A 16,805-nucleotide genomic window follows, 5' to 3' on the forward strand; every position below is an offset into this window, starting at 1 on the left:
TGAGACCAAAGGGTTATGAGAGTTAGAGGCATGATCTTTTACAAAATCAACAACTGTAACTATATATTTCTCTAAAACCTACCTTAGAAATACTGCCTTAATTGCGTGGATTTTAGTGTGTATTATTCTGCTGTTTGCAAAGACATGCTGTGTACTAACTTACTCCTTACCATCATAGCTAACCACAGCAAGTGTCTAGTACACAGTGCATGGGTCTCAGGGCTGACTGCAGCTTGGCTGATTGTTGTCAAGCCTATTCACAGGGTTGCATGTTCACTTGAGCCTGTCTTTTCTAATAACAAGCCCCACAGATATTCCCCCCACCACATCCCATTGGGGTCAGTGTTGTGGCTGGACTGGCCTTTCTTATGACAGAGGGACACACCTCAGCAAAATCATCAGGGAACTATGAATAACAAGTTTTATTACTCACAAGTTCTGGAGGGCACGTGACACCTGGTGGCCACACAGCAAGGTCTCAGAGAGACAGAGAGAGACAGAGAGAGAGAGACAGAGAGAGAGAGAAGACGCACAGACCTGGGGCTCCACCTTCATTAGAGGCTGAGGGAGAGGTATCCAGGGTTTCATGGGTTCACTCTTTATTAACAAATTTAAAGCAAAACAGGGGAGGTGGAGGGGCACCTGGCTGGCTCAGCTGGAAGAGCATGTGACTCTTGATCTTGGCATTGTGAATTCTAGATTACTTAATAAATTAAAAAAAAAAAAAACTTTAAAAAAAGGAACGGGAAATGGAGCATGGGAAGGGAGAAGTGGGGTCATTCACATGGTCAGGTATCGAGGTCACTCAAGGATCTCTGAAAGAAGGACCTTCACGGTGGGGTGGCCTGCTTCCTTATCTAGTTGTTTGCTAGTGGTTGTGTCTATAGCTGGCAGTGTTTATTTGAGATAGATGTCTTTGAAATGGATGACTTGGCAACCAAAACTCAAGACAGGCACTCACATTACAATCAATAAGCTTAATGTCAGGCACTTATACTACCTGGTCTAGGAGGTATGGTGGTGTGGCTCCACTTTAGAATGATGCAGCTGGGCTTGCTTTCATGTGGGTTCTGAACATTGTTCTGGGGCCTGGACTGGGTGTTCCTACATGACATATTCTCAGTCTATGTCCTAGGGCACCCCCTTACCTTGGAAAATGACCTGAGGACAAGTGGATAAAGGCAGTACATCTTCACATCTCACTATAATCCTGACACATGGTCACTTCTGCCTCCACTGCACAGGCCTAAACCAGCCATGTGCCCAAATCCACCACAATGGATGGAGAAATAGATTCAATCCACTGTAGGGGGAGGTCCTGAGAAGGCAATGGGTGCAGATGAACCTTTCTTAAACAGGAAGGCTTGGAGGACTTCAGTGATGACTCAGTCTGTGACACTTGGTTATATAATGCTAAATGAACAAATCTCAGTCCCAGGAGTCTTACATACACTGTGGTAGTTATCCTTTTACAGAGTACAAACCCAAGCAAAACTAGGCACGTCAGGTGTGCAAATAAAGGCAGGGATGATAAATATGAAATTCAGGTAAGGGTCACTTTGGGGGACACTGGGTATTGTGTATTAAAAAAGGAGCACATATTTTCAGATATTGATAACATTCTAGCTCTTGGTTTGGTCGATGGGTCGTGGGCTTTTCATTGCCTCATACAGCCACACATGGACCAATGCCAGGTGTGTCATGAACAAAGGAAAACATCATGTTTAAGCAAACTCTGGACAACTCCAGTTCATAAGCAAAGAAAAAGACAAGCAAACAAAAAACTCAAATGCACCATAGAGGCAGAGAAAGTCAAACAAGTGTTTTGGATTTGGTTATTAATTAGGAAATGACTGATAGGCATTTAGTGGAGTTACTCTAGCAGCCAAGACTCAGTGGGCCCTGGTGTGGTGGGACTCCTTGTGCCAGAGACCCTCTGAAGTGGACTCTCTTTCTGTTGGGCTGTGTCTCTGGGGTTGGTCCTTGACGATGGAGCCCAGTAAGGGCCTTGGGGTACCTCTCAATCTATATGGGCTCCACTCCTGAGGGGCCTCACCCACCCTATTTCCCTGTGTCATGGGAACCATCAGAGATAGGAAAAAGCTTGTCTCCATTTTACAGATATGGGTGTTGGCTTTCAGAGTTATTAGGTCCCTGGCCTGAGGGCTACCGTTGGGTAAAATAGAAGTGGAATGGAGATCCATTGCCCTGATCCTTGCAGGCAGCTAGTAGTAGGTGGGAGTAGGTAGGGAGTAGGTGAAAGTAGGCAGGAATAGTAGCTGGGAGTAACTGGGAATAGATGGGAGTAGCTGGGAGAGGCACTTTAGATTTGGGTGGGGGCAATGACACTTGTGTTGAGATTTGCAGGTGTATGAACTGCTGGATGGAGGTGAGGGATGAACATCCAGCAGAGGCAACATCAAGCCCCAGCAAGGAGGCTGGGCCTGAGTATGGAGGCAGGGCACTGCTTGGTCCTTGGTGAGGTGGGAGGGGCTATTAGAGATGTGGTTGAAGATGTGGGTGCACACAGCTAAAGCGTGATCAAGGTGCCTTCACATTTGTTTTATAAAAAAATTTTTATCTATGAAGAATTGGTTATTTAGTGTTTTGCATCCTGGTTCATGTGCACATTGATACACAAGAAACATAAATGCAGTACACTAGTTTTCAAACCGACTGTGCACTGAAACCCTAGAAACTTTATTTTTATTTTATTTTATTTTTTTTTTCAACGTTTATTTATTTTTGGGACAGAGCGAGACAGAGCATGAACGGGGGAGGGGCAGAGAGAGAGGGAGACACAGAATCGGAAACAGGCTCCAGGCTCTGAGCCATCAGCCCAGAGCCCGACGCGGGGCTCGAACTCACGGACCGCGAGATCGTGACCTGGCTGAAGTCGGACGCTTAACCGACTGCACCACCCAGGCGCCCCACCCTAGAAACTTTAAAAAGTGATGATTTCCTCATCGCTGGGCCCTCTCCGAAGATTGATTTTAATGGTGGGAGTGGCCTCGGTACTCCTTAAAACACCCTAAGTGCCTTTAACATGTAGCAAAATTTGAAAATCATTGATATGTTATTAGCACAGAATTAACAGTTTGGCAGTATATACTAACTTTTAATTTGAATAAAGCTTTTGCATCAATTTTCTATTTAGTCTTCTATTATACAGAAATAACTGTGTAATTTCATAAAGATATTGGAAAAGTATTGTCCACTACAGTACTGTTTGTAACAGCTGTAAATGAGAAACAAACCAAACAACCATCAACAGGCAGTCAGTTTAAATACAATAGGGTATATTCACACTGCCATGTTTCACATATTTATGCCTGTCTATGATTTCCTATACATTGCCACTTCTCATGGTCAAGAGCCCATCAGTCTTCTGGCTCTGAGACAAATGCCCACCTCTCTGCCCCTGCAGAAACTTGCTGGACATTGATTTGGGATTTTCACAAGAAGCAGAATCTCTAAGAGCTCAGGGTTGCATGCACCCCTTCTGCTAAGGCATGGTCTTGAGCATCAGGTGGGCTGAGTGACCCTCACCTTGGCAATTACAGCAGAATGAAGTGCTATTGGCCCAAACAGAGGGAGTCCAGAGGCCAAAATTTAGGAAGCTGGGGTCACTGCACAAGTGGGCAGGAAACCTCTGGGGGCCCCCACAGCTTGCCTGTTGTATGTGAACTGCCTGCACTGAAAGACAGTGGCAGTGTCACAGGCACTGGATTACATCACAAAGTGTGACATGCCTGCAAGGGCATGGACAGGGAAGAGTATCAGAAGTGAGGGAGGCCCCTGACCAGGGCCTAGGCACAAACTGAGCACTAGAGAGCCAGGAGAACCACAGGCTGGGGCGTGGGCCATAGCCAACGGCAAAAGGAGGAGGGGGCAGTCACTGGGTGCAGCCAGCTGGAGAAACACCTAGAGAGTTGGAGCCAGGAAACCTTGGAGCAGCAACATTTTTCACGGTCACATCTTACAGGCCTGAGGTGCAAAAACAGGAGTGGGGGGTGAGGTGCACAAGGTAGTTGCTGGCATACCTGGGCCTAAGTGTTCTCCATGAACTGCAGACCACACCTGGGGTATAGAGGGCGGAAGGCTGGTGGCAGGGACTCTTTAACTGGCTTCTTGTAGGTTTATTTCCTTGGAGACAGGGATAGCCCTAAAGAGTAAACATAATGGCTCTTTCTTGAATGCAGCTGGGCTGATGCTATTGTAAGATCTTTGAATCTTTGGTGGCAGCAGAAATTGCACCCCACCTGCAGCTCCAGCCCTGAGAGGACGAGGAGGCTCACCTGTGTCCCTGGACGGAGGGACCATGACCAGATCCTGGGGGTTCTGCTTCCTCCTGATCACCATTTTGGTGGCCCTGGTGGCCAGCACAGATCCAGACAAGAATAAAGTCAAAGTGTTGAGGGAATTAAAAGTGATCAATGCCTCAAATGCTAACGTGAAGCAGTGTCTGTGGTTTGCCATGCAAGAATACAACAAAGAGAGTGAGGATAAGTACATCTTCCAGGTGATCAAGACAGTACAAGCCCAGTTGCAGGTAAAGGTGTTCTCTCCCAATATGCATATTTGCTATGGTGGCACAGACTGAAGCCATACTGAAAGAATGGGCTTGCAAGAAAAACAATGATACATGAAAGTTCTAAATATGTGAGTGCTCAAGTACATACTCACTTGCATGTTGCTATAACATCACTGCACTTTCTATATATGCTTATAGTGTTGTTCTAAGTACTTTATGTGTGTTTATTCATTTAGACTCTAAACTGCAAATCAAATGTCCATGATTTGCATTTGCTAGTATTGGGAGACAAATTGAGTGCCATGAATATTTTGCAATATGCTGTTGAAGGCAACATTTCAATCTAAACACATAGTGTGCATTGTGGGGTTGAAAAGAGACATGTGGCACTATTCAGTATATAAGTAATAAAGTCCTTCCTCCTATATTCTATAATAATTTGAATCCAACATTCATTTAGTGGAAGTACAGACATTCTGATTTAGTGTTCAGAAAAATGTATCCCTCCTCACATGACTATGCATGGTCCAAATACTAGGAAGCATTGCTTACTTAGATTCCATTGAGGGTGACTTGAAACACATGGCCTTGGGGCGCCTGGGTGGCTCAGTCAGTTGAGTGTCCAGCTTCAGCTCAGGTCATGATCTCATGGTTTGTGAGTTCGAGCCCTGCGTCGGGCTCTGTGCTGACAGCTCAGAGCCTGGAGCCTACTTCCAATTCTGTGTCTCTCTCTCTCTCTGCTCCTACCCCGCTCGTGCTCTCTCTCTCTCTCAAAAATAAATAAACATTAAAAAAAAAAAAAAGAAACACATGGCCTTGCCTGTCATGGTTGAGAAAAATCCCCCAAAACTGGAATTCATCTGACTGTATCATCCTCAGTCTGTGGGTTGATGCTGTGGCTTGTAATTCCACCGTGAAACTTTTGGAAATGAATTGTAAAGATACTTACCAGAGACGTCATTGTTGGCTGAGTTTACTTCATTTTTTATATTCTCCATATGCCATGTTCATTTGCAGGAACTGAGCCAGTTTCTCTGTTGGTACTTCTGACCCTGTCTCTTTGGGACCATGTGAGCCACCAGCCTATATCTCCAGTACACTATGCTGATAGCACTCTGTTTATTGACTGGGTACACTGCATATTTCACCAGGGCACTGCTGCAGCCCTTTGAAATAGAGAATGGATTCTGACTCTTGTAGCTTCCCCAGGCCCCTTAACAGTTGTCTTTCTTTGATATCCATGTAGCACATGCATTCAGCAAGTTTCTCTCAGCCACTTCTATGCTAACTGCTATAGATGGGGAGGTGAGATGGACAGAAATAATCACATTCCCAGGGAGCCAGCATTCCAGTCAGAAAGAAACAGCACTAAACCTGGAATGAAAGCTGGGGCATCTGACCTGGTGGTGTGGTACCTAGGGGTCTGGGGTCAGGGGAAGGCTTCCTCGAACAGACTCTCACCTGAGGAGCTTGTAAATATCCTACTGTACCTGCTGCATCATCACCAATTTAATGAATATCCATGTGTGAGACCTAGGTCTCAATAGGTATTAAAATCTTACAAGTGATCCCAATACACAGTCAAGGCTGAGAACCACCTCCCTAGGGTGTGTTTTTGAAGCTAAGCCTGAGGGCAGACTAGGAGGGAATCAGGTGAAGGATGCTGGTGGGAAGTGTTTCTGTTTGGGTTTGCCACAGCAGATGCTAGTGCTAGAAGTCAAGTTCAAGTGGTTTATTTGGGAGGCCATCCGGGAAGCACCAGAAGGTTGGAGGGGAAGGGAGGTGGGGGAAGTGGTCAGTACAGACAGAGTTACTATGCAGGTGACCACTATTGGCCTCTGGGCTTGGTCTTCCTGGGGCTTCAGGAGAGGGTGCATAGCCTGCCTTGGAGTTGAGCCACACTATAAGATAGGAGCTTGGTTGCTTACGTATCAATTCCTGTCTATCATTGGCTAAGAACTACTCTTGGCTTCTCCTGCTGGTCAGGAAGCCTCCAGGCAGGGAACCCTGGGAAGTGACAGTGTGTTTTGGGAACAGCAAGGCAAGGGCCATGGGCACCACTCACAGCATCTGCTGCAGGACAGGAGCAGGGGGGATGGTGGGAAGGTGCACAGGGGTTGGGAAGATCAATCAGGCATAGAAGGCTGCCATTGGGAAGGAGCATGGCCCACTTCGGCAACTCAAAGGAGCCAGTGTGACTGGTAGGGACCAGACCATGCAGGGTCTTGAAAGCCATGGGCAAAATCTTTTATTCTATCTTAGGAATGCTGAGATGCCAAATAAACATTAGGTCAGGGAGTTCTAGGGATCCATGTGATTAGACTGTTTTTTTTTAAGTTTATTTATTTATTTTGAGAGAGAGTGTGTGCACAACTTGCAAGAGTGGGGGAGGGGCAGAGAGAGAGAGAGAGAGAGAGAGAGAGAGAGAGAATCCCAAGCAGGCTCTACCCTGACAGCATGGTGATTATCTTGCCTGATAATTGGATGGTCACTTAGTTCCTCTGCTTAGTTTCCTTCCCTGAAAACATTGGTAGTGACAGCCTCACTGTAGGGGGTTAGTGTGTGGGCATGTACCAAGCCCCAAGAACAGTGTTATCCAGGGAGCAAGCACTCCGTGAGCGTTAGCAAGTGTTAGGACTTGATAAGAAGTGTTGTGGGTGTTTGGGTTTGCCTCCATGGTATTTTTGAGGTTCCCTAAGGACCAACTTCATTCTCAAACCAGCAGCTATTGATGTTATCTAACCAGCTTCTCCCATGCAGGCTAAAGTCACCTTGTTAATTCTTTGAAATGTAACTAAAATTTAATACCACTTTATTAAAGACTGCAGATAGCAGTGAAGAAAGACACTCCTTTTTTCCTCCTACTATAATCTTTTAAAACCAGATGAAACTTGATTTAAACGGGCATAATGAGTAGCTTTAATCAGAGTCAGTCATTAATGAGTTCAGTAACTACTGATGCCTTGCTGTAGACCTACTGTTTGTCTGCTTACTAAACACTCAACAGAGAACAATATGACAAACTCCAACCAGCATGACACTTTTAAGGGTTGCTTCCTAAGGTGGGGGGAAGCCCTCCAAAGCAGGAGATGTCACCAGAAAACAGACTATGAAGGGAGGTGTGGGAAAGGAATCAGGGAGGGGCATCCAGTGTGGCCACAGGGCCTGTCCTCCTATCTGTTCAGTGTGAACCTGTAACATTTTGGGCTCAGGAGAGCTGATGGTTCTGGTGACTCATCCTTCTCCCCCATCTCATGAAGCATGCCCTGGACTTTGGGACAGAAATAGAATTAGAAAGTCTTGCCTTCAAGGAGGCCCTACACTGAAAAGGAGACTTTTCCCTGAGCATACAGCTCCAGGTAGTGGTTTCCAATGTCTAACTTGTATCAGCATGCAAAGGAATCTAGGCAGTGGATGTCATAGACCTTCCTCTAAAGATATGTTTGAGAGAGAAGGGGTAGGGAGTAGGAGATAGGGAGAGAGGATGAGGGGGAGAACATTTTTTTAAGTTTTTTTTTTTTTTTTGGCTAAAACTTTAACAAAGTAAAATAAAAGTTTTTTTTGAATAAAATTGCACAATTGCTAATTGACAGGTCACAGATCGTTTGGAATACTTTATTGATGTTGAAATTGCCCGAAGCAATTGCAGAAAGCTTTCAAATGGTACTGAAAACTGTGTCATTCAAGAGAACACCAAACTGGAAAAGGTAGGTGACTAACATTCTGTGATGGTCTTGGCTGCTCTGAGCCCTAGTAAGAAGAACTTGGGGTGCACACACCCTCTCTCTAAGGTCTGGATCACTCCCCAAGTTTTTGTCTAGAGATGGGCAACCTTGTGACTTTTAGAGCAGAGGCAACAGAGTGATGGAATGTGGTGGATCCCTCTGAGTCTTTCCCCACCCCTCATCCTAGGGACAGAATGCTGTCAGGGTCACTCTTATTGTGAAAGCTTCATCAACTCTGGCCTCCTGGTGCAGAAAAACTTTCCAACACATGTTCACTGAAAGTCTATCCTCTTTGACCAAGATGAGCAACCTAACCATTGGTGGCCCCACAGTTGCTCATCCTTATGAAGGCACAAAAGGAAACCTGTTCATTCACTTAGCTACTCACCAAAGCTTACTTTGCATCAGGTGCTATTTTGGGTGCTGAAGATTAAGCAGTGACTAGGCCAGACAGTGTTCCCATCCTTCCAGACTTACAGTTGATTCTTGCCAGGGTCAGCCATGACTTCCAGGAAGGTCATAGAAGAGCCCAAAGATCCCCACCAACGGGCTGACATGACTCAGGAGCTTTTAGCATCAAGCCTGTATTTCTGATCTCAGAGGTGGGGAGAGCCCCAGATTCATGCAAGAGATTGGTGAAGTCCCCAGACTTTCTGCAGGTTTGACCAAGAGGTGTGTCTTTGCCTTTGTTTACACCAGTGGTTCTTTAAGTGAACAGACACCAGAATCACCTGGAAGCCTCGATAAACCCAGAAGACTGGGTCTTGCAGAGTTTTGGATTCAGTATGTCTTCAGTAGGTCTGGAGTGGGATCCCAACATTTACATTCTTAACAAGTTTCCAGCCGCTGCTGCTGCTGCTGGCTGTGGGACCATACTTGGAGAACCACTATTTCATGTAGCCATGGAACAGGAAATTGCAAGGGCCCATTAACAAAGTGTACTTCTGTTATGTCTCACTAAAGCTGACACTGTATGCTCAAACTGAACAAATCCAATCATTTCCAGTTAATAGTAGACACCTATCAGGGCAAACATTTAAACAGGGAGTATGTCTTCATGCCATCTGGCTTTTATGTTACTTTTCTTTATCTTTTACTGTTAGTAGAAGTATGGGTGATTCAAATTTATATTCTCTACAGAGCCCATTAGGATTATAGAAAAGTTGTTCCTTTTTTACCTGTTTATAGAAATCTTAGAATTAAGGAGAATTGTCCTCAAGGAGCTCACTTATTTTATCTAAAGCTTCCATGGACCATCCCAAATTTTAAGGTGCATGTTTTTAAGCACACACATTTGTCAATAATGAAAACTATTTTTTTTTCTTTCCAAGTCTTTGGAATAACACTGAAGAATAGTAATGCTGGGAAGTTTTTCTTATTCCTGGCTTTGATTACGGTGCTTTCAGTATTTATATCTTATTTTAAATATTATATCAAGTGCTGATTTCTGGAGTTCTTCCAATTCCTTCTGCCAAGAGTTATTTTTTTTTTTGAATTAAGAATGTTTCATCTATCAATTATTCTTTCAGTGTCTACCAAGTATATTGAATAATTGTTCTTCTTTGATCCATTAGTGTAATAAAATAATGAATTCACTAATAGTCATTCTTACATGTCTAGAATATGGCCTTTTTTGAAGGGGACTTTATAGCTTGGATTGTAAGTGGTTTGTTCTCCTCCATGTTGACTGACTGCAGGTTGTTCAAAGTGGTGACAATTACATAGGTAACTGATATATAAGCTTGTTCAGGGAATCTCTATCTTCATTACGTCTTCTGGACAATTGCACATGAATATGGCATGGCACACTCCTTATTCCTTTGACCCAGACAGCTTTGCTGAGCTTGGTGTCAATATGCACATTCATCTCTTTCACGTCAAATTTGTAGCTCTCTCTGAATTTTCTGGGGGCACACTTCTTGAAAGTCACTCCATAGATGTTCTATGAACATGGATGGTGTATTCTCTGGTCACATCATTGATGCCAGAACAGTCTTTCTTCTTGCTGCCTTTCTTTGTGGGAGCCATTCTGTTAGGCCCAGTTTGGAAATGAAGAGCATGATGGATTGTCTGCCTTTGTCTTTTAGAACATGGTGGGATTTGGGGGTGGGGGAAGGAGTTAAGATGGTGAAGTAAAGGGGACTGGGATTTTCCTTGTCCCTAAAACATAGCTGTACTGAGATCACATCACCTGGAACACCAGGAAATAGATCTGCAGAGTGGCAGAAGGATCTCCATAGTTGGACAGCTTGGCAGGGTCAAGGTGTGTGTGTATGTGAGTTGGGGGAGATAAAACGGAAAACTTATGAAGGAGAGGGAACCCTTTCTGTGGAGACACAAAAGGGAGAGAGAGAGGGATTGTGAAAGTGTGGCATTGAGTTAGCACAAGAGGAAAACCTCTTTGGGCCATAGACCAGGGAGCGAGAAGTACCGAGTGTACTAGTTCTTTTTTGCAAACAGCCTTTAGAACTGTTTCAAAACTCCAAGGTTTTGAAAGTGTGTGACTTTTTCCAGAGTGGATCCATGGCATGTGCTCCTGGGGAGGAGGGAGCTAGCCCTGGAGTACATAGTGTGGATTAGCAATCTCCAGGGTGCACGGGAGAGAACAGTCTCCTTCCTGGAGTGCTTTGGCAAGAGGGTTTATTGTCTCCCTAAGGACAGAACCCCTGCAGATGCCAGCCAAAGGCCTTTCATCAGCAGGGTGGAAAGCCTCTACTCCAGAGGAGGGGCGCAGGTCTGCACTATGCCAGGTCCTTTAAGACTTCAGGTTTTGAATCCCAGCTGAATGCCAAGGACAAGCTGCAGGAGAATTGTGGCACAGGGCAAGCTCACTGCCCTTGCTATTTTGTGATGGCTACCTTAACAGCAGGATTGAGACACCTGGTCTGGGAAGGAGAGATTGGGATGATGCCATTTTCCCCCCAACACCAGCAGGGTGGGACTTCGTAGAGCAGCACAGTGGCCCCCGGTGGAGGCAAGACACCAAACACTGCTTCTCTGTGCCTGGCTAATGCTGATTTATTGGGTCAAGACTGAACCAAAGCAGCTGGCCTCTCCTCCAGACCAGCAGAGCCACCAGTCCCAGGCACCAACAGGCAACTCTTTCTTTTCTCCCTTTCTTTCCTCCATCTTCTTTTTTTCTCTTGGAATCAAGCTCATAGTTTCTGATTTTTTTTGTCATTTCTTATTTTATATATAAGAAAAATTTTAATATATTGTATATATAATTTTATATATTATATATAGGCTATATATAATATATATAATATGATATATTATATATAAATTATATATATACATATAATACATATACATAGTACATATAATACATATATAAAATTATATATAATATTATATATAATACATATATATGTATATATACATATATAATATTATATATATATATATATCAGTCTTTTCTATTCTTTTCCATCTTTTCTATTTTCTTCTGCCTTTTTTCTTCCCTTCTCTTTCCCTGAAATTAGTCATAGCTTTTTGATTCTCTGTTTGGTTTTCTTTTCTCCTCTTTCCTTTTTCTGTTTTTATGGGATCAGCCTCTCTCTTATTATCCAAAGTTACTTCAACAAATCAAAGCACACCCTAGTTAAAGGTCCAAATACTCCACCACTGCAAGCAAGGAGGAACTGTCCAGAGGACTGACCAGTGGGATAGAGTAGCCAAAACACAACAGCAGAGTGCACACAGTATACACCAGAAACACTTCTGGAGTGCCAGGCCCTGAACAGAGTATGACCCCTTTTTAATACAGTAGTACTCTCAGGTGCAGGACACATAACAAGCTTTTAAAAAATACCAAAGACAGAAACTTAGCCCAAATGGCAAGACAGAGGAATTATCCCTCAAAGAAAAGTCAAGAAGAAATAACAGCCAAATTATTGCTCATATAACTAAATAAGAATTTAAAACAACAGTCATAAAACAACATATTGGCTTGAAAAAAACATTGAACACACCAGAGAAGCCCTTGCTGCAGAGATCAAAGACCTAAGAACTAGTCAGGATGAATTAAAAAAAATGCTTTAACGTGAGATGAAAAATAAACTAGATACAGTGACAATGAGGACTGAAGAAGAAGAAGAGAGAATAGATGAAATAGAAAATATGGAAAATAATGAAGCTGAAAAAAAGAGGGAAAGGAAATTACTAGATCATGAAGGGAGAATTAGAGAACTGATTCCATGAAGCAAAACAACATCTATATCATAGGAGTCCCAGAAGAAGAGGGAGAAAAAGGGACAAAAGGCTTATTTGAACAAATTGTAGCTTAGAACCTCCCTAATCTGGGGAAGAAAACAGTCACCAAGTCCAAGAGACATAGAGAACTCCCTTCAAAATCAATAGAATATGGTGAGATTCAACATGCTACTTTTTTTATTTAGGAATTTTGATTATATATACATTAAGTACTCTTAAACTTCCCTAATGTTAAAAAATCAGGGGTGCTTGGCTGGCTTAATTGGTAGAGTGTGTGACTCTCGATCTTGGGTTGTGGATTTGAGGCCCTCATTGGGTGTAGAGATTACTTAAAAAAAAAATCACTTGCAGCATGTGGTGAACACACACACACACACACACACACACACACACACATTCCATGACCTCATCCCAAACCTACTGAATCAGAATTTTCAGATACAGACACTCCACATATTTCATATCACTGGGAATGTCTGAGAAACAGTGCATCAGGGACATTAAATATTTAATATGTAACTGCCTTTAATTTGCTAGTATTTTGTTTTAAGATTTTTGTTTTAGATACATTTGAGCTTTTTAGCGTTTATTTTTGAGAGAGACAGAGAGCATGAGTGAGGGAGGAGCAGAGAGAGAGAGGGAGACACAGAATCTGAAGTAGGTTCTAGGCTCTGAGCTGTCAGCACAGAGCCCACAAACCGTGAGATCATGACCTGAGCTGAAGTCGGATGCCCAATCGACTGAGCCACCCAGGCACCCCTCCATTATATATTTTTTAATTAAAAATTTTTTAAAATTTAAATTCAAGTTAACATACTAACTGTAGTCTTGGCTTCAGGAGTAGAACCCAGTGATTCATCTCTTACATATGACACCCAGTGTTCATTCTGAAAAGGTACCTTCCTTAAGGCCCATCACCCATTTAACCCATCTTCCCACCCAACACCCCTCCAGCAACCCTCAGCTTTTTCTCTTTATTTAAGAGCTATATTTTAGTTTCAGGATTTTTCTGGTCTGGAATAATAAGAATGAGGGCTCTCCATCTTTTGTGTGTGTGTTCTGATCAATTTAGAGATCATGGGAGCTTTTGGTTCCCAAGATTTGGTATAATTTGTCTATAAAGCCATCTTGGTTTGATATTTTTTGTCTGGGTTTCTGGGGGAAAAGGCCTCTTTAGTCCTTCTTTGCATGTGTCCAATATTCAGCAGATACCAAGCTTCCCTTCTCTGACTCTTAACAGCTCATTGGGAGTACCTCAATGCTTCCAGGTATTTAGGATGCTCTTTGCTTTTTTTCCAGGATTTCTATATATGTATGATCTCTGTCTATCTATCTATCATCTATCTATCTATCTATCTTCTATCTATCATCTGTAATCTGTCTATATATCTACTTATCTATCCATCCACCCATTGATCTATCACACACACATAGAATATTCATTTGTTATTTCAATAGTATTTTGAAATGGAGAGAAGAGGGGCACCTGGGTGGCTCAGTCGGTTAAGCGTCTGACTCCGGCTCAGGTCATGATCTCATGGTTTGTGAGTTCGAGCCCCGCGTCAGGCTCTGTGCTGGCACCTCAGAGCCTGGAGTCTGTTTCAGATTCTGTGTCTCCCTCTCTCTCTGGCCCTTCCTCTCTCTCTCTCTCTCTCTCTCTCTCTCTAAAGTAAATAAACATTAAAAAAATTTGAAATGGAGAGAAGAGCTCTTTGGAATAAAAGATGGTAAGTGCTAGAAACCCTTTAAACTGGTCTTGTTATTAGACAAAAGGCTTGTTATTAGAACAAAAGACATTATTTAATTAAGATAATATATGTTAGTTTATATCTGACATAAAATTGCTTTATTTACATTGTGGAAAATATTAAAGGGAATTAAAATCAATTTTATATCTGATCTCCCAGAAAAACACCATGATTGTTAGTATTTGCTGTGTGTCCATGGTTGGTTTGGGAACAGAGACCCTTCCAGGTATCTGCTGTTGGTTAGAAACATCTAGCAGATTCCTGGGAGCATTCCTTGATGGCTGGTGACCTATCCTCTAGCATATTACTAAGCTAACACCTAGCAACAGGACATTTTTTTTCTTTTTGGCATTACTGATTTTGTTGTGTTTGTGGTCTTTTTCAGAAAGTAATGTGTAGTTTTTTGGTCGGAGCACTCCCCTGGAATGGTGAATTCACGGTGATGAAGAAGCAGTGTGTGGATGCTTAGGGGGTTCTGGAATTCGCCCCTACCACCATCTCTACCTTTCTCTGTAAAGAGACAAATGGCATGCACTGGTATTACCATTGTGGTTTCCTCATGCATGCCTCTCTGCTTGTTTTGTTTCCTAGTTTCCTAGTTTCTTATTAGGTGATGACAAAAGATGGGTATGTCCAATTCTTTTTTTTTTTTTTTTTTTTTTTTTTGCCTCAAGGGAGGCCCCTTGACTTTGGCCAGCTTGGTGGCTCACCACCAGGAATAAGTTTGTCCCTGACTACAAAGTTTGGAGTGAAGTATGATTCGATTCTCACTGCAAATCTGAGGAGGGATCCCTTTTTGATTAGGTAACAACTCCTTCCAGAGGTCTTAAGCCAGTGGGTGTTAACTCAGCAGGTTCCTTCTGGATACCTCCTTTAACCTGAGGCTCCTTCCTCCTGAGGGTCCTGAGCCCACAGGTCACCTGGGTTGGGAGAACCCCTTTGGAGGAACAGCCTTTCCCTTCAGGGTCTCTGTGAAGTAGGGAATGTGTGTTTCTTCTCATGTAAATGTCAACAGTGGTCATACAGAGAGAGGGGGAGGGCAATAATGCCTTCATAATAAGCTGCATTGTTGTTGTTGTTGTTGTTGTTGTTGTGTGTGTGTATAGAGATAGAGAGAGACTGAGAAAGAGGGAGGGAGGGAAAGAGAGAAAGAGAGATGATTGGGAATGTGGAGAAGGAAATAGGAAAACAGGGATGATAGCAGGAGATGAAATTCTCTTGAAGAAAATCATCATTAAAAATAAGTCTGTCTAAGGGTTCATGGGTAGGCTCAGTTGGTTAAGCATCTAACTCTTGATTTCACCTCAGGGTATGATCTCACAATTGTGAGATTGAACTCTGCATCAGGCTCTGTGCTGCGCATGGAGCCTGCTTGGGATTCTCTCTCTCCCTCTGCTCCTCACCTGCTTGTGCTCCCTTTCTCAGAATAAATAAATAGACTTAAACAAGTCTGTCCAATGGGGAATTATTTAATGGGTACTGAGCTTTGCAAGATGAAAGGGTTGTGGAGATTAGTTACAGAACAGGGTGAATATACTTAATACTACTGAACTGCACATTTAAAAAGGGTTAAGATGGTTGGGGAACCTGGGTGGCCCAGTTGGTTAAGCATCTGACTCTTGATTTCTGCTCAGTCTATGATCTCAGAGTTCATGAGATTGAAAGCCCCACATGCAGCCCCACATAGGGTTCTGCACTGATAGCACTGAGCCTGTTTGAGATTCTCTCTCTTCCTCTCTGCCCCTCCTTTGCTTGTGCTCTCTCTCTCACACTCTCTTTCTCTCAAAACAAATAAACTTTAAAAAAAATGGTTAATATGGTAGATTTCATGTGTACTTACCATGATTAAAATTTTTAAAAAATAAGTAGATATGGCTGTGTTGGGTGTGATTCCAGAGGCCAACTAAATTTCAAATGTGCACATGCACCGGCCAGGCTTCACATCACAGGGCCTGGCAGGTGGTAGGGATTGCAGTATATCTGCCCCAGAATGAAAAAGGCCATGAAACTCAAAGGCCATTCCTTTTGTCTCTAGTCCCTGTGTTTTACCTAATGGATGTTTCACATGTGAGAAAACATACCATTTGGAGTGGCAAGGGACAAGTGACATTCACCTTGCAAAGACCTTGCTCTTCCTCTGGCTGTCTCTGCTCTCCCCTCATCAGCCCCCAGTGGTTCTCTTCCAGGCACACCCACCTCCATGCCCACTTTTCTCTGAGGAAGTGCTGCCCTGCTTTCTCTTCCCCTTCTCAATATCCTTATTAGGGTTTGGATCTTAAACATATTTTTGCATTACTTGGATTTACTTATTACAGGACCTACTTATTATAGGACCGTACTTATCCTGATTAAAAAGGGTTATTTCCTTTAGGCCAGGAGATCTCCATCAAAAATCCCTCCCACCCCCACCCCTCCACCTTGGATACACTGATGGAACACCCCATATGAGAGCAGCAGACCCAGCACCCAGTTTTAGGGGGCTTGCAGGACGGGTCAGCTTACAGCTTTGTGGGTCTCTGCTGTTTGTGGAACAGTGTAAGTACATGTAAGTATCTTAGGAAAGACTGTTTTTGGAACAACATT

At 43.2% G+C, this 16,805-nt stretch overlaps 1 protein-coding gene across 1 annotated transcript; it reads left to right on the forward strand.

Annotated features, from left to right (window-relative positions):
- The first annotated feature begins 449 nt into the window (after positions 1–449).
- Positions 450–14,782, forward strand: CST8 (cystatin 8). Its single transcript, XM_045443783.1, has 4 exons — positions 450–572; positions 4,203–4,552; positions 8,128–8,241; positions 14,608–14,782. The coding sequence occupies exons 2-4, from the start codon at positions 4,322–4,324 to the stop codon at positions 14,689–14,691; spliced, it is 429 nt and encodes a 142-aa protein (XP_045299739.1). The 5' UTR covers positions 450–572; positions 4,203–4,321; the 3' UTR covers positions 14,692–14,782.
- Positions 14,783–16,805: the final 2,023 nt, after the last annotated feature.

Source organism: Leopardus geoffroyi, chromosome A3 (assembly GCF_018350155.1).
Source record: "Leopardus geoffroyi isolate Oge1 chromosome A3, O.geoffroyi_Oge1_pat1.0, whole genome shotgun sequence".
Lineage (NCBI taxonomy): Eukaryota > Metazoa > Chordata > Mammalia > Carnivora > Felidae > Leopardus > Leopardus geoffroyi.